At 44.9% G+C, this 18593-nt stretch overlaps 1 protein-coding gene across 1 annotated transcript in view; it reads left to right on the forward strand.

The window, feature by feature from the left end:
- The window catches only part of LOC310792298 (caspase-1-A-like), a gene marked incomplete at its 5' end in the record, with an annotated part of 43475 nt that extends 25304 nt beyond the window's left edge, over positions 1-18171 (forward strand). The window contains 7 exons of the mRNA XM_083654021.1: positions 77-352; positions 4838-4896; positions 5930-6106; positions 13713-13983; positions 14230-14379; positions 14815-14924; positions 16974-18171. Coding sequence (XP_083510147.1) covers positions 77-352; positions 4838-4896; positions 5930-6106; positions 13713-13983; positions 14230-14379; positions 14815-14924; positions 16974-17096 — 1166 coding nt within the window. The 3' untranslated portion in view covers positions 17097-18171. The remainder of the gene's footprint in view (positions 1-76; positions 353-4837; positions 4897-5929; positions 6107-13712; positions 13984-14229; positions 14380-14814; positions 14925-16973) is intronic.
- Between the last annotated feature and the right edge of the window lie 422 nt (positions 18172-18593).

The raw sequence follows: 18593 nt of genomic DNA on the forward strand, positions 1-18593 counted from the left end.
AAAACGTGCCTGTCAATGATCTGGTAGGATATAATCTGAGTAATCAAATTTTTATGCCTCATCTCTTTCTCTACAGATGCTTGGCTTGACAGCGTTCGCGTTGAGTTTATCCAGAGATGTAATGGAGCAAATATTGGTCGTCTGGTGGATGCACTTCAACGGGACAATGTCTTGAATAGAGGGGAGGGATTAGACATAAACGCCAAAGTCACCGAAGACGACAAGGCGCGCCGTCTCATAGACATTGTGAGGTGTAAAGGAGACAAAGCCAGCCAGAAGATGATCGATCACCTGAAGAGCATAGACGAGACACTTTACGATCAACTGGTTGAATCATTGAAGAAGCCGGAAGGTGAGTTGGCATCTTTTTCACGATGGCTTGCTACTGAGCTTTATTTTTTAGGTTGGATATTCGACAGACATTCACTCGATCCAGCAATGTCTTCTCACTCAGTAGTGAGGTCAGAAACTCCAGCCACACTTGTAGTATAAAGAACAACAACTTTAGTTACACTTGAAGGAAGTCTTCTGTTTTTAGAGGGCAGGGGTAGCCTCAACGCGAGACTCATCAGTCATTCTTCCCTAAATCCACTGGGAGGTCATGTTGTTTTTTTAACTTTTGCTCCGAGTGAAATGTTCTATGGTCTCTCCCGATTCTGAATATATCTGAACAGTTTGGTTTGACCAAGTAAAACTATTTTTGTAAGGATTTTACCAAAAATGGAAAAAAGGAGCTGTTATGAATTTGAATGACAAGATTTAATGGGAAGTAATTGTACCTGTGTACTGCAAAGAGTTTAACAAACGGAGTACATCTTCAAAAAGGTGATACGGGCAAGAACGCAACGCGTTTCAACCATTGAGTTTTCATCAGGAAGGGCGTCGGCCGCCAAACCTGTAAGGGTACGTGGCACTGGGTAAGAGGGAGTGATGTGAAGGGGGCAGAGCCCTGATGTCAGAATCCAACACTACACTCTACTGGATGTAAAAGATAACACAGGTAATACCGTAGCAATAATAATAAAGTTGTGCCAATACAGACATCACAGTAAATAAATAGAAGTAGGAAATCAACATAGGTTACACAGGATGCACAGTGTGCATATGTCTAGTGTCCATATAGAGATACCAGCAGTTAGGCTACAGAGAATAGTAGAGTGGAGTATGCAACAATATATACAAACAGACCTTCAAGTGAGCAAGTTTTCAAAGCAATGTAGGCTATAGGCTACAAGCATAAAGCATGCGCAGGACCAACAATGACACAAGGAGGAATCAATAATAATAATAATCATTGTTGTCAAAATAACAGAGACTGACTGAAAAAACAGTAGGCACAAAGTGACTCATACATGTAGGCCACAGACCCGGGCACAGGTTAAATAAAACATGAGAGGTCTAGCTCCTCCCCCTCGTTTAAACGCATGGGAGATGGGCCTCCATCCATATCCCCTCTCCTGGAACCTGAGTTTCATGTGTGTGGCTTTGTCCAAAAAGTCATGCTTGCTACTACACAACCTGCAGAGCCGCATGAATTGTCCAGTGGGGAGATTGTCTTTCAGATGGGTAGGGTGAGAGCTCGAGGCATGGAGGAGGGTGTTTCTGTCTGTGGGTTTTCTAAAGATGGATGAATGTAGTTTTGACTGGTGTTTATACACTGTGCCATCCAAGAAGTTGATCTGGTCATGGTGGTGGTCGATGGTGAAGCGGAGATGGGGGTCCCAGGTGTTGAGTAGGGCGTGAAACGTAAAAAAAAAAAAGTGGGTTTAAAGAAAATGTTTTTTCAATGTTTTTTTTAAGTTTTGGTCTGAGTGAAATGTTCTACGGTCTCTCCCGATTCTAAATATAGCTGAACCGTTTGGTTTGACCAAGTAAAACTCTTTTTATAAGCATTTTACGAAATGTCTATGGGAAAATAAATGGTGGATGAAAATCTCTGGTACAGTGCTGAAGCAGGAAGTAGGCGGTCACAATAGAATACCGCCCTCTGGTGGTGTGACAAACACAAAACATACCAGACTGGGTGAGTTGTGAGTTGTTGCAATGTGGAAGTGATTTTAGACAAGTACACTTGAGTACGACTGAAGGAAAGCCAACTGACACGATGTAAACACCTGGGTCTAATAGCAAAATATAATCTATATCAATATTTTCTTTTTTTTACTTTGACAGGTGCAGTGTGATTACTGTGGAAGCTGGAAAATGGTCCCATGCCCATGTGTGTAGTAGCAATGGACAGCAAAGAGAAAGGACATTGGGAATGTCCCTTATGCAAATAAAGTGTGTGTTTGAAATGTGCTCAATGCTGTGGAAAACAATTATTACTTCAAGCTATTACTATTAATTAGTAGAACTGCAGTTGTAGTAGAAGTGTGTAATTTGTCTAGTGTAGTAATACAATTTGGTATTACTTTGAGTCACTGGGTCACATGACTTGGAAGCGATTGAAAAGAAATGCAGACTTTTTTTTACATAAAGATATTTAAATAAAATAGAAAAAACCCTAGACTCCAATAAAAAGAGGTGTGTCTTATTTGTCCAGTATGGTACTGCAATTCTGCATTGATTTGGAGTCCCTGGGTCACATGACATGGATGCTATTGAAAAATAAATATTTCTTTCCATAAATATATTAATATAAAATAGAAAAATACTACAGGTAGACTCCACAATTCCAGTAATATAATTCTGCATTGGTTGGGATTCACAGGGTAACATGACATGGAAGCTATTGAAAAAACTGGAATTATTTTCTATTCAAGTATTTATGTAAAATGAATTGTACATTAGCAATCAAACTATGTGTGGTATATGACATGAGACCAATTTAATAGAATTTTCTAATCATACATTTTATTAATATGGGCAAGTCAGCACAAATGTATTGAAAATAACACTGGTTTTACGTCATTCAAACAATAATTTATTGACTAAGTGAAAGCCCTGTGGTTATGAGCGACTGCCAACACTGTCTGGGTGAAACAGAGTCAAGATGCTTCTGGATCCAGAGTGAATATGTCTGTCAAATATCCAACCTAAAACTAACTTCAGTTATCCTCCTTTGACAGTTTTTCTGAATTGCTAAAACACTAAACCTCATTATTGAACCAAATGCTCAGTGGTCTGAACCCATTTATTGAATCATTCACTTTTGGCAAAATGATAAACAATGTTCACCACAACTTGCAGAGCTCACACAGACTATTTTTGCAACACATTCTCACTCACTCACTAAACACATGTTCACTGTGATGCACTTGTGATGCATAATGGTGACGACAGGTAGCAAAAGTTACACACTATTAAAGCACAAGTGTCACAGATTGAACGCAACCATTCCAAACTGATCACACTTGTTGCTAATGATGACATGACACCAATATGAGCCAGGTCAGACTGCACAGGTTATTGAAAGTTCATATCAACAATGGACGGAAATGATCTGGGGGGGGGGGGGGGGGGGGGGTGTGCGCGCGCGTGCATGCGTGTGTGCACGCGTGCGTTTTACCTAAAGTGTCTGGTCAGTTGATATTCTGATTTGTATCTATAATTTGAACCAAATGAGTCAACATATACAGGATACTAGCCTACAGTATATTACATTTGCATCTCATTTAAATTTGGTCTATGTCCTTTTACAGGACTTTATTTTTATTGCATGTAAGTGCTCAATCCACTGACTTATGCCCCCCCTTTTTTGTTGTTGCATTTATTGTATTGTAAACCATTTAAAAACATCTTAGGTACATGCCCTGTAGGCTACCTACATTGTGTTTCCATTGTTGATGTAGTGGGCATTGTTGGGGGTAACTCATTACAAAAGTAACATATTACATGTAATATAAATGGTAAAATGGCCTGTATTTATATAGCACTTTTATCCAAAGCGCTTTACAATCAGTAGGTTCATTCACCCATTCACACACCGATGGCGGCAAGCTACCACGCAGGGTGCCGGCACACCATCAGGAGCAATTTGGGGTTCAGTATCTTGCCCAAGGACACTTCGACATGCAGACTGGAGGAGGTGGGAATCGAACCACCGACCTCTTTTATCCAAAGCGATTAGTGGACGACCCGCTCTACCTCCTGAGCTACAGCCGCTCCAATATATTACTTTTAGCAGTAACTCAGTAATATACCTTATTACTTATAGGATTTCAGTAATATTATACCAGTTATTTTGTCAAGTAGCCTTAACTCAAGTTACAAATTGAGCTATTTTTTTTAAATCAAAGCACCTATTTAAATAAAGATACAATAATTTCCTAATCAAACCGTGTTTTTATGCAACTAACCACTATAGATGACAATAACAAAGGAAAATAATACAATTTAGAATTTTAGATGGTTTACACTGACTTCAAGGCAGTTGAAATTATTTTTCGGGATGTTCCGGGGTGGCAATGTCATTCTGCTGCTGCTGTTGTTTTGGTGAAAGTAATGCAAAAGTAGTGTAATAAGTAACGAGTTACTCTACACAGACAGTAATATTGTAAAGTAACGTATTACGTTCAAATTAAAGTAACTAGTAATATGTAGTATATTACATTTTGAAAGTAACTTGCCCAACACTGGTAGTGTGTAATGAATGTGTGTTTTTAGTTTGACTGGATTGGAGTCTGATCTGACCAGATTATTTTGTTTTGAGCACAGATTTTAAGTGTCTTGAGGCACTTGTTTGGTTTTGCAAGACGAGTCTGAGGTTTTGTGAATGTAGTTCGAAAATTAGCATTTTGTACTTAGTTTGAGAAAAGAGCGGAAGGTTTCAAGAAATGTGTCTTAATGAATTGCGTGACACAAATCATGCAGTGACCCTCTGCTTTGCTGTTCCCAGCTGGCTCCGGTCCTGTTACCTCCAACACGATGAACAAGACTCAAGAGACGGACGACGATGTAAGCCATTCATAATCATACACATGTAAAAGCCACATATCTGATATGGTCAATTCACTGCCACATATATATTCTTAGCCTTTTGCCATTATTATATATAATGTAGAAGAAGAAGAATTAGTCTGCAGTAGCAGATCTGAATTGTTTAAAAGGACTTGTTGTATTACAAACTTGCACTTTACCGACCAAAGTGATTGTATTTTTCCTTGATTGTTTCCCTTTTACATGTCCAGTCACCGAAAATAAAAATGAACTGAACTGAATGTAAAATACTGTCGTTTCACATGAAGAAGACAATTAGGTTGGTGGTTGTTGTTATCTTAAAGCAGGGGTGTCAAACATACATCTTCATGCACTTGTGACGGCTAAGAGGTGTCAGGTTTCAGGAGCAAGTTGCAATATTAAGAGCCTATTTATGTTTTCTGTATTCATGACTAAATAAATGGTCAACTATTTTCAATACCCTTGAATATAGAGAAGAATTGCACAGTTGATGTCAATTGTAATGCACAGTTACAAACAGTAGATTTTAGGCCTATGGTAGCTGAGATAATTATGTGAAAACGTGTAATTCTTTACACCAAGACTCAGGAACATTTGGAGGTGTTGTTATTTATAGGTTATTATTATCCATTGATTTTCTTTGTCTGGTCCACTTGAGAACAAATCAGGTCCCATGTGGCCTGTGGACTAAAATTAGTTTGACACTCCTGTCTTAGGAACACGCCTGCATTTTGGGAGATTTGCCTATTGCTATCTTCCCGATATTGTATTAGAAAAATAGTGACCGCTAGTTAGCTTAGCAATTAATGAATGGTAGTCAGTGGTACTGGATTACCTACCCTCGTTAATACGAGCAAAAACGTAAAAAATAAAATAAAAAAAATCGCAGAGAAGGGCATGTTTTCTCTTCTTACTGTCGGGAAGATGGCAAATAGGTGAATTTTGAGTGTGGGACAAAATGTTGATTTTTAACCATGTTGTTTTGTTTAATCATCCTACTGTGCTGCCTTGATATCATTTGTCCTGTTAGATTTACCATGTGACTTCCGCAAGACCACGAGGCCTGGCCCTGCTAATCATCAATAAGAAGTTTGATAATAAAAAGTTGAATAGGAGTGGAGCTGAGAAAGATGAGCAGAACATGGAGAATCTGCTGACTTTTTTGCTGGGATACAAGGTGGTGAAACACAGCAACCTCAGTGGACAGGTAGCTACTGCTTCACAACGGAAAGGAAAAAAGAGCATGTTCAAGGATTCATCTAGATCAGTGGTGTTTGTGGGCCATAAGTATAGCTCACCTGTGTGTGTGTGTGTGTGTGTGTGTGTGTGTGTGTGTGTGTGTGTATGTGTATGTATGTATATATATATATATATATATATAAACTAACCACTCATTTATAGCTAACTCTATCTACAGTACTATAACTCTATCAGATAGAGAGCTACAATATTTAACATTATTAAATACTAGGAATGTACCTGGCGTTGCCCAGGTGAAATAGGCACAAAGTAATACGTTAGGGTTGTGCTACAACCCGGGTTTTACGAGTGAGAACGAGAGCTCTCACTAGTGCCTACAACGCTATACGCAGCCCTATGGAAGACTGTTATTTTGCTCCAAAATTACTTTTCATTAAAACCGACCACCCACCCGTAGGTGGCGTGGTACCCCCTGGGGCTGACACGGATCCACGTGACTACGTCACGTCCTGTCAGCCCAGGGATAATCACTCTAATTTCTTCCAGCCCGCTGAGATCCGACGCACCCCGTGACGCATCGACACAGCAAGGCTGGGTAGTGAGAGCTCTCGTTCTCACTCGTAAAACCCGGGTTGTAGCACAACCCTAACGTTTTACTTCGTTTCGAACTCAAGCTCTCACTAGTGCCTCAATTCAACCGACCTTGCTGCCGGGAGCACCCAAAGGGCGACCCGAAAGGCACCGGTGAACCACGGCCATATGGCAACGTTTATACCTAACCGAATGACATATTAGAGTGGCAACGATACTACTTCCTTGCCACCGACAGCACCGCGTGCGCGAACTGCGAACCGGACACGTCGATACTGTAGTACCTGACAAAAGTGTGATGAGAGGACCATGAGGCAGCGGCACACATGTCCTCCACCGACACACCACGCAACAACGCAGAGGATGTCGCAACACCTCGCGTAGAATGCGCCTTGATACCCTCCGGGGGAACCTTGCCCACGGCAGAGTATGCCAACGCGATCGCCTCCACTAACCAGTGTGATAAGCGATCCTTGGAAAGGGGTCCGCCCTGGGCCCTTTGCCCAAAGCAAACCAACAGCTGATCTGTAATGCGTAATGAACGCGTCCTGGCCACATAGGCCGAGAGCGCCCTTACGGGTCACAGCATGTGCAAACGTCTCTCCTCACCCGAACTGAACGGCGGGGGACAGAATGCCGATAAGTCTATAACCATAGACCTATAGCTGGCATTAATATTCTTAACCCTGCGCCCATCGTCCCCAAAAACCATACAGGCCTGATGCACCGAGAGGGCAATCAGGTCACCGACTCTCTTTCCTGACGAAAAGGCCAGCAGCAGCGCGGTCTTTAAGGACAGAACCTTTAAATCGGCGGAGTCCAAGGGCTCAAACGGATGACCCGTTAGCCCGTCCAGCACCGTAACCAGGTCCCATTTGGGAAAAACGCACTGCAACGGCGGGCGCAGTTTACGCGCCCCCTTCATGAAGCGCGAGACCAAAGGGCACACCCCCACGGGGGTCCCTTCAATCCACATGTGGCAAGCCGAAATCGCGGCTACGTACACCTTAAGTGACTGCGGGGACTGGCCCGCGTCAAGCAAGCTTTGAAGGAAACAGAGAACGCTGCAGTTCACTGGATCCACACCCTTGTGCACCATCGCGAAAAAACCCGCCACTTGTACGCGTACTGAGTGCGGGTCGAAGCAGCCCTAGCACTCTGAATAGTGCGCACCACATGCCGGGGGGACTGCGGAGGCAACGTTCTCTTTCGAGTCTGGCCGCACGCGGACTTGTCCGGCAGTGCGGTCCCCAAGAGAGCTCCCAACCAACAATGGGCCCACGGCGCCATTGATGGTGGGCTTGTCCTGAAGCAGAGCCCGGCGAATCGCCTTCAGCTCTAGCACGTTTATGCGGCGAAGCTCCTGAGCCTCCCACCGGCCGTTCGCCGAAAAATGCCCGCAAATCGCACCCCCTCCCCAGAGGGAGGCGTCTGTGCGAATCACCATCCTGAGCGGGACAGGGCCCCACCGAGTACCTCTCGAGAGGTAACGGGGGTCCGCCCATATAGCCAGCGCCTGCCAGGCCTGACCTGTCAGAGGAACCCTGCGATGACGGTCCCCGGCCGAGTCCAGGCGAAGCCTGAGAACCATATTTGGACCACGAGAGCATGTGTAGCCTCCCTAGCGGGAGCACATGCAGTGCTGAGGCCATCAGGCCCAACATCACTGTGCACTGATGCACTGACACCGAGGGCACAGACCTAACGTCCTTGGCTTGCTGTCCGAACCGTGCGAGCCTGTCGCTCTGGTGAAAGGCTCGCAGGAAGTCTAGCTCGAGCCCCAGGAAGGTCGCCGCCTGCGCTGGGACGAGGCAACTCTTCTGCCAGTTCACCAAAAACCCTAAGGTTTGCCGGTGATCGGTCACCACCTTGGTATGTTCCGCGGCACGGACCCTCGAGTCGGCCGCTAAGAGAACGTCGTCGAGATATAGGAAGACGCGGATCCCCCTCGCGCGGAGGGGAGCCAAGGCTGCCTCCACGCACACCGTGAGGGTTCGCGGGCTCAAAGACATGCCGAATGGCAAGACACAGAACTCGTAAGCCTTCCCCAGGAAGGAGAACCTCAGGTATTTCCTGTGTCTCCTGACCATGTGGACATGGAAGAACGCACCTTCCAGATCCCCGGAAGTAAGAAATCCCCCTGTCTCAACTCGTTGAACAGGCGGGGAAGAGAGCATTCGGAACGGGACTTCCTCAGCGTCTTGTTGAGACGCCGAAGGTCCAATTTTTGGACGCATGGAGCTGTCCTTCTTGGGCACGATAAAGTACCTGTGGTAGAAAACCCAAGCGCACATCTGCCTTGGGAACCGAGCGAATCGCCCCTTTGGCGAGGAACGAATAACCTCCTTGTGGAGTATGTCCATGGCCTCCTCCTCCACGGCCAGATCGGGGGTCCCGTCGAGCGTGGGTGGGCAAACTGTAGCGCGTATCCCCTCTGGAGGGTGTGCCGTAATGGGGACGGGGAACATAGATGCTCCCAGGCATCGAGCCTGTTGGACAAGATGGTCTCTTGTGGCCAAAGGAGCGGAACCCGTCATGAGCATATTGCTGGGCACCGGGACCTTTTGATCCGGTGCCCTGATGGGGGGGCGGGACGTGAGAGGCTACGCCCCCCCGCCGCATGGACAGTTCCGTAGAAGCTGTGCATGCTGGGGGAGAACTTCTTACACAAGCTCCGCCTACTGACGCGCTGTTGTATCGAAGTAACCCCCCCCCCCCCTGCCGTGCGCCTTTCGCAGGCTGGGGGGACTGCGGAGGTAACGTTCTTTCTCGAGACCGGCCGCACGTGGACTTGTCCGACAGTGTGGCCCCCAGGCGAGCTCCCGACCAGCAATGAGCCGTCGGTGCCATTGATGGTGGGCTGTCCTAGGAGCCTCTAGCCGAGACCAGGCCGTAGCCATGGACCAAGGCGAGCCTTGATGATGGGTATGAGACCCTGGGCGAGCCCCCGACCGAACTCGGGCCTTGGGCACCGAGGACGGTGGGTCTAAAGCTACAAGCCGCAGGCTGGAACTAAGCCCAGCCTTGGTGAGCCAACCGGTGGGCTTGACCTGGGCGCTGCCAACCGAGGCCAGGCCGTGGCCATGGACCAAGGTGCGCTGTGCCCCCTGCCAGGCTCCCTGCACTCGCAGGGGGCGCCCCAACAAGGGAGTGCGACCCATGGAGAGCTCCCAACCACCCCGGGCCTTGGGCACCAAGGGCGGTGGGCTTGTCCTTAGAGCTACAAGCCAAAGGCTGGCACTGAGCCCAGACCTTGGCGAGCTGTAAGCCCTGCTGGACGTGTAGCGCCAGCAAGGAGCGGTACGTCTATTGTAGCGGAGGTAGCTCGCGCCCAATGTACTTAGCACACAGATACTAACTGCACGGGTGCACGCCAGCTATCTGCAAAATACTATCGTTCTGTGCTAAACAGTACTAAATATTGCTATCTGCACGTATGCAAGGCAAGCTAGCTTTCACACTCCTTTGAGAGCGGACCTTGGTCCGCTCTCAAGAGCTTAGCTGCGGACCAGACCGAGGGTTCAAGGCGCCTGTGCAGCGTGCTCGTGCCCAAGGCAGAACACTCACTTAACGTGCCGATTCGTACTCGCCAAAGTAGCCTCCCTGACTTTCCCTGCTCAGTAGCAAGAGGAAGCAGGAAGCTAATCACTAATAGCAAGCTCCCGCAGGGCGCACCCTATTAGCGGGAGTACTGCTTAAGCAAGCTAGCAGGCTAGCAAGAAGCACAGGCTAGACAGTAAGCAACCCGGAGGCTAGCGAACGTGCGCGTGCAATGGTAACGTAAGTGGCAATAGCCCATCCCGAAGGGGAGGCACCAATACCCACCACCTGTTAACCCGAGAGAACAGGCGTGGAAGCCACTAGCTAAGCTAGCATAAGCACTGAGAGACAAGCGTGCGCTAACACAAGCCTGCGCACAAGCCGGTGCAGCGAGTCTCTACCCTGAGTAACATGGGGAAGCAAGCGTGACCGCAAGCAGAGGCCAGCGGCCCGCGAAGCTAGTCAATCTCAGAAGAAACTCCTCAGAGGGAGTTACAATCTAGTAGATGCTATTTGCACGAGGCAAGCAACACTTAGCAGACAAGCAAGCTGGCTAAGATGGCGTAAGTACTGAGAGAAGCGGCCCATACAACGTGCGGGGCGAGCTCACCTAGCTAGCGTAATCACCCAGCTAATATCTCAGAGTGCCCCCTTCGGGGCCGACGCCAGTAAAAGCTACACTACATTTATGTAGGTCCCAGCAACTCCTGTGCGGCGTGCTCCTGCCCTTATAGTCCAGTAAAAATGTCACTTGACCTCACACTAATTGCAACAAAACCAAACTCAACTGATTTTGTATCCTCAATATGTCCTCAATGAAGGAAAAAAAGTGTTAAGGAAATGTATGAAGGGAAATTTTTGAAAATGACCCATATGATGCTACCAAAAACGTTTATTTATTTATTTTTTAACATTTTTTTTTTTTTTTTTTTTTTTTCTCCTTGAAGCAAAAAACACATACAGGATATAAGTGATGAGATTTATGGCACATTAAAAAAAAAAAAAAAAAGGCTTCCATAGGCTTCCATAGGCTACCATCATATTTAGGTCATTTTCAAAACTTTCCCTTCATACATTTCCTTAACACTTTTTTTCCTTCATTGAGGACATATTGAGGATACAAAATCAGTTGAGTTTGGTTTTGTTGCAATTAGTGTGAGGTTGACCCACATATTTGCGTAAAATGCCTGGGCCCGGTTGCACAAAGCACCTTAAGTTAAGATTTTCCTTAAAGTCGGAGTTAAGGTTTCCTTAAAATAAAGTCTGTTGCACAAAACAACCTTAAGTCTTCTCCTCAAGGTCTCCTTAACATTTTTGCTCAAGTATTTAAGGTTTGCTCCTTATCTTGCTCTTAATACTTAAGAAGCTCCTTAACTGTTGCACAAAAGACCTTAGCAACCAAAGTAAGGAAAAAAAACTAAGGTACCTCTGGCTCTACCTTAACCGCAACATGGCTGAGTTTATGGCGATACATGAAGAAAATGAACGCATCCCGAGAAGAGTGTTCCGAGACCGGGAGAACCCAATGGATACACTTAATGATGAGCAATTGATTTTACATTATAGATTTGACCGTCAGTCCATTTATAATTCGTCCGAGCGTCTCGAGTTGGACCACCCAAACTTCGTGAATTAATATTCATTGTTATTTCCTCCCACATTCGCTGTTTTCTGCTGGCTGTAATCAGTGGATCAAATTTACTTTTTAGTATCAGTTTTCTCCTATTGTATTCCTCCGATAGCATCGTCTTTTCCTCCTCTGACCAGTTTGATTTTATTTTATTTTGTTCTGCTGCCATTGCCTTGTCTTGTTTGTTTGTTGTTGTTCTGTTCTGTTAGGCGATATCACAAGTAGACGGAGGCGCGTGGACAATATACAGTCTATCTATGGCGAGACCCGCGGAGAAAGTGCACCCGTGACGGTTTCCATGGAAACAGTAGAATTTTACTGCCGTAAAATCTCTTCCAGTACAGTAAATGCCTCAGCGTTTTCCTTACCTAAGGAAACCTTTTAAGGATGTCTGTGCAACACCCTTAAGTATATTCCTCAGCTGAGGAGAAATCAAACCTTAAGTGTCATACTTAAGGAGCAAACTTAAGGTGCTTTGTGCAACCGGGCCCTGGACTATTAGGCATGCACACATTAAATTAATTGTGCCGGTCGTAACCGGCCAGCGTAGCCTCACAGCTAATACAGCACCTAGCTGTTCCCCCCTCTCTCTGCTAACAGGAATAACGGGGTTACCGTGCAAGCTAAGCCTGCAACGGTAAGATAGCTGGAGTGCTACACAACGCTAAATACTGGCTGCACGGGAGCAAGCTAGCTATCTAGCTAACTGAAGAGCATGGCTTCTAGCTACTACTCTCGCTTAACGCGCGCCCTACACAGGGGTAGCTGGCGCGAAGTACTTAGCACACAGACACTAACTGCACGTGTGCACGTTAGCGATCTGCCACAATAACCGGGTGCGTTACCCTGTCTGGGGACGCAGCCAGATAGCTGAAGTGCTACAAGGTAGTCCAAGCTAGCTGCACTGAGCAAACTAGCTAACTATCTAACGCGCGCGCTCTAAAGCCGGCGCCTAAAGTACCTAGCACACGAAAGCTACCCGCACGGGTGCCAAGTTAGCTATCTGTAACAACTGGGCTAATTAGCCTCTTTGTTCCTGTGCTACGTGGTACAAGCTAGCCTTAACAGTTTTGAGCGCGGACATAAATCGGCCCTCAAACGAAAACGCTTCCCCAGACGGGGGAGCGAGGCAAAGCTACACAGCGGCAGCCATAACCACTACACGGCGGTAGTAGCAGAACTACACGGCGGTAGCAATAAACAGTTAACTAAGGAAGATACTCTTAGCTTTTAGATGACTTGTTCCGACGCCGCAGGGTGAAGGGTACAGGATCGGGTCCCGAAGCCTGCTTTATGGGCGTGAGGTGTTCTCCAGGTGTTTTCCAGGATTTTCCAGGACTTTCCAGGTGGTTCCAGGACTTGAAGACGTGGAAATGACCTCCCCCAGATCAGCAAAATTTCAGCCCAATCCGACCTGTGGTGTGGGCGTGCATAAAAGACAGACACACAGACAACTTCAACTGTATCATGTAGATAGAAGATAGAGAAACCGGACGGACAAACCCCATTTTCGTCACAGACGACACACCACGCATGCACACACACACGTGCATGGCAGCCAGTATACACGCACACACACACCGAAATGCTGTATTCATTGGGCATGATAGCATTACAGTTTGAGACATAAATATGGCTCAGTCCTCTCTATCCAAATGGGTTTACAATACAATTTATAATATTAGAATGTTAAAATGTGCTAAATATTTACTCTGCAAAAAAAGGGGGGGGGAGTGGAGGAGTAGCTTGTGACTAGTTGTATTATTTGTAAGTATAGCTCTCTTCCTAAAAAGGTTTGGGGAACCCTGATCTAGTTGACTGAGGGGTAACTGACTGACTTATGTTCTCACAGGACATCGACAAAGCTGTGAGAGACTTCTCTAAAGATCCAGACCTCTGCAAGGCAGACAGTGTGTTTGTGTTCATCTCGTCTCACGGGATTATGGGAGCCATCACCGGCATCCACTGGAGGAAACAAACTGACGTGGTCAAATGTGAGAAGGAGCAGAAGGACCCACCCGACCAGTTCCCCATCGATAAGATCTACACATACCTGAACTCAGAGAATTGTCCTGCTCTGGTGAACAAACCCAAGGTCATCGTCATCCAGGCCTGTAGAGGAGGTGATGCTCATTGAAACATACTGCAGTTAGAGTGCAGATTAGCATAACTGTTCAAATCGTTAGAGGCATTTTAATATGAACAACTTCATAATCTATGAGATGGGTAATAGTTTGCTTGTATGTTTTTTTTTTTTTTCTTTCTTTACTGACTGACCCAAGGAGCTACATCACTGGTGGGAGACAACATGTTTACCATTTGCTGGTTTGTTATTGTGCAAACACTTCAAGGTGCCATGTATGTTTCAGATGATAAAGGATCTGTGATACTGAGTGATGGGCTTGGTGGCAAGGATGACATGGAATCAGATGCCCCATCTGCTGAAGACATGGAGGAAGATGGTCTGGAGGTGGTACACAAAGAAAAAGACTTCCTGTCCCTTCTGTCCTGCACTCCTGGTTAGTCCAGATCATATTTACTAGTTTATAGGAAAAACATTTCAACTGCCAACTTTTCATAGAAGTTACAATATGATACTTTATTGTCAGACAAGTCTGATTTTGTTCTTGCATCAGCAGCTCCGCTGGTCTTGTTTTCTTAATGTCTGTTTGTGATGTAAATTTTACAACATCACAAAACAGACATTAAGAAAACAAGACCCAAAGATCCATACATTGATCATGACATTACAATCACAGAAGACAACATTCAACGCCTTAAACGTGCATCCGGTCTGGGATTTAGCTCCATGTTTAGTTTTGGGATTGACTGGTGCACAAAAGAGTGCTTCAGTCTAACCTAAATTGATAGATCACAGCCGAGACTATACTGTAGTTAACCTAAATAATCAATGTCAATTCATCTATTTTCCATGTCTGTATTTTCTCCTGCAGATACTGTGTCATATAGACATCCAGTCAAAGGCTCTCGTCTTGTTCAGCACATTGATGCGGTGTTCACAGAGCGTTGGCAACAGGATCACATTGAGGAGCTGTTCAGGAAAGTAAGTTTTGTGACAGTAAACTGTTTTCTTTGACAGGTTGACTAAAAACGGACCACTCATTGCATGAATTATCACTTAAAGAAAGGCTTTCCCGATTTTCAACTCGCTTTGTGTCTCATTACAATGTCGGTAATATACAGTATAGGACGAATCAGTGTGACGTCACTTGACACCCAGAAATGCTGAACCCCTGCCGCAGCAGTTAATAGTATGAGTTGTGCCAAACAAACGTTAATATCTCAAAAACTATACATCACATCGCTTATATTTTGACATTCTGAGAGCAGAAGTAGCTCAAGAGTTTGATGTATAATATATGCATGTCGTGTTAAAGTTGTGTGAACTGTCGCAGTTTTTAAAATGTAAACAGAGTTAACTGGCTAGAGTCAGCCACTCAAGCCTCGCGCCACTTGGGCTCCATAGGGTTCTATTGCCGTTGCCACCCAGTGACGCGGTTTGTTGACCAAAATGCTGCTCGGCTGATTCCTCGTATAGGCAGATGTGCTTGTCTTCATGTTTTCCTGCACTGAGAGTTCTGCAGTTTATTCCAGGCACTTCTGTATCAGAATGACGCGTTAAGGGCGAGATATATTTGGTCAGAGCTGCAGCCAAGTGATCATACAATGATACATTAAATGAGAAACTGGCTATTTAAAGTGACAATAGAAAGCCATTATGTGCAGTGCTGCAGTTTCACTCTGAAACGACTGTATCGGCACATGAATAGAATCACCAAACTTGTTTTTGCTGAATGTATAGGCGTTTCAATTCTCAAGCCTATCTACTTCATTGTGCTGCTTTCTCTCTCTCAACACAACACATTTACTTGAAGTGACTAAAAATGAACAGTTAGAAAGTTTGACCACATTGGCCAAGAAATGTGGTCAAAACACGGCTCAGTGGACTTACTTCTTCATTTCATGAATCTCACGGTCTCTGCTGCAAAGCGCAGCGTGCCGCGGGGGCGCGCGCTGTCAGAGAAATCTTCAGGTACGCGCGCTAGCGGTTGCGGAGGCCTCACCCTAGTCTCTTAGAACAGACGAGTTGGCTTCCGCAATTTTCAAATGCTTCCGCCATACCGTCTGTAATTCGTGGGGGAGAAGCATGTGCCAACCGGAATGGGAAGAAGAAAGGCGGGTCTTCCGCTCATTAGTCCAATCAGAATCGCAGAAAGGCGGGTCTTCCGCTCATTAGTCCAATCAGAATCCAATATGCCGCATTTTTCGTGGACACACGTGTCGTGATTGGTCGGATTCCGTCGAACTTCCTTCCAGTCTGAAGGGTTTTTTTCCCAACTTCCTTGTGCATGTTCTGGGGGTGTAACGTACAGACTGTATAGCTGCATTCGCCGGATGTAGATGAGACAGTCTGTTTTAAGAGACTACCTCACCCCCAACGCGACCAGTAATTTTGCCATTTTACAAAAAACTAAACTGTTTTTTATTATGCAAATTACAAGATAAATTACAGCAGATAGTCCTATAATAGAATTGCCTAGGTGGACGGGCAGCGGGCGGTGTCTGTCAGTCACGATCTACGTCACGTTTTCTGCGTTTTCTGAAAATGGCGTAAAAAAAACGCATTTACTCTTCAAAAAGTGGTCCTCGTTTGTGATTATCTTGCGGAACACAAACTTTGCTGTTTCATAAAACTTTTGTTAACCACATACCTTATTTCATGCATTTAACCGAAATCGCCATACAAATATCCCATTGCCTTTTCCCCTTACAAACCGGATGTATCTCTCTTCTTTCACCATACATGCGTTTGCAACCCTGTAAAGAGTAAAATACTGATTTTAGATTAGCCTACTGTCTTTTAGTAAAATTGTGATAAAGTGATTGTTGCCAAATGACAACTATATGCAATAGAGGGCTAATAGGTACAATGATTGTAATAGGTAAAATCAACAGCAATTGTGTAACACACACACACCCACACACACACGGCGGGCCTGTACTAAATAACCAGTAATGAAGGATGTTGTATTTGTTGTTCAGTACTCTAATCCTAAATAACTTTCCTTCTCGCACCTTTTCCCTCACACAGGTCATGAAGCGCTTTGAAAATGACGATCCCAAGAAAGAGAGACAGATGCCAACCAAAGACAGATGCAGTTTACCAAAACACTTCTACCTCTCCCCAGGCCACGGAGGCACTATGCATTACTGACTAATGCACAATTCCATTCCACATGATGACGTTATTCTTTATGGCTTGCGAATAGGTAAACATGTGTTTAGAAACAATATGTCAGATGGCAGATGATCTAAAACAACTGCTTTGTACAGTTTTTCTACACTGTGTGATGTACTGCTGATTGACTTTTTATGAAACATCAAAGGGGATTTGAACCTGAGCTTTATCACTGCTAACATACAGTAGTATAGTGGCAGCAAGTCAGATCACCATTGCGTAGAAGCATGAAAAATACCTGTCCTGGGTACATAGGAGGTTTTGGCGGGATGAATTATGTATTGTATGAAGTTCTTTATACTTGAGGTGAAGATATAGCTTTTGTAGCATTTTACACATTGGTTATTTGTCACAGGAGAGTTCACAAGAGATGGGCAGAAACAGGAAGAATCATACACCTGATGCCAGGGTGGATTCAAACAAATAACCTTACTGTTACACGGCATGTGTTTAGACTACTATAGACCATGAGGACAACACATAGTGCACACAATTAGCAAAGAACACCACTGGAGTCCATGAAAGTGAATACCTTAATGATCTGTAACACTTAACCATCATGAAATACATTTGTGTCTCGCAGCTTCGCTGTTTCCTGCTCTCTGTCCTTTCCTCTCGGATGGGTTTACCTTCAGAATCAGAATTATTTTATTTGCCAAGGTATGTTTTCACATACTAGGAATTTGTCTTGGTGTGGTTGGTGCTCATCTAACATTCATAAGAACAAGTTTTTATTTCTATTTTCCTGAAAACTTTTCGCGGACCCTCTTGCAAAGTGCCACGGACCCCTGGGGGTCCCCAGACCCCCATTTGAGAACCACTGCCCTAGTGTGTATGCCTTTATTGTAGGTGTGCCTGTTGTAGATACTGTATGTTCCGCATTAGTGTCATGCTATGCTTATTTGTGCTTTTGTTCTCTCTGCTGCCATTGTTCTAACCAGTCTTTTATGTTTTATTATATATTCTGAGTCACTAGTATTTTTGCTTTTGTATTTTCAGCTGCTTCACGCATCATTATAAAAATAAATAAATACGGATTTTCTTTACCATCTGAAAACTTTAGTTCTGCCTGTGTTGTTCTATACTTGGTGCTTGTCTACAAACTGTATGATAGTGCTGTCATTGTTAGGTGAACAGAAAAAAAAATGCGAATTGAACTTGCTTGAGTAACCAGTACTGTGTGGAGGGCCACACATGTAGTATATTTTGAGAGACAAGCCGAGGGCCACTTAAAATCAGTTCACAGGCCACAATTGGCCCCCGGGCCGGACTTTGGACATGCCTGCTATAAGTAAAAACTGGCTGAACTGACCCCGCTCTCCACCACTGACTGATAACATATTCCTGTTTCATAGATAATGTACACTTTATATCCGCAGGCCCAGCAGTAAACGTCACTGCCTGCCTACAGATAATCAATTATGGGTTAATTAATAATATGAGAAATGTAGGTTCAAGGGAAATGGCCTAATG

This window comes from Poromitra crassiceps (assembly GCF_964638095.1).
Source record: "Poromitra crassiceps genome assembly, chromosome: 17".
In the NCBI taxonomy this organism is placed as follows: Eukaryota; Metazoa; Chordata; class Actinopteri; order Beryciformes; family Melamphaidae; genus Poromitra; species Poromitra crassiceps.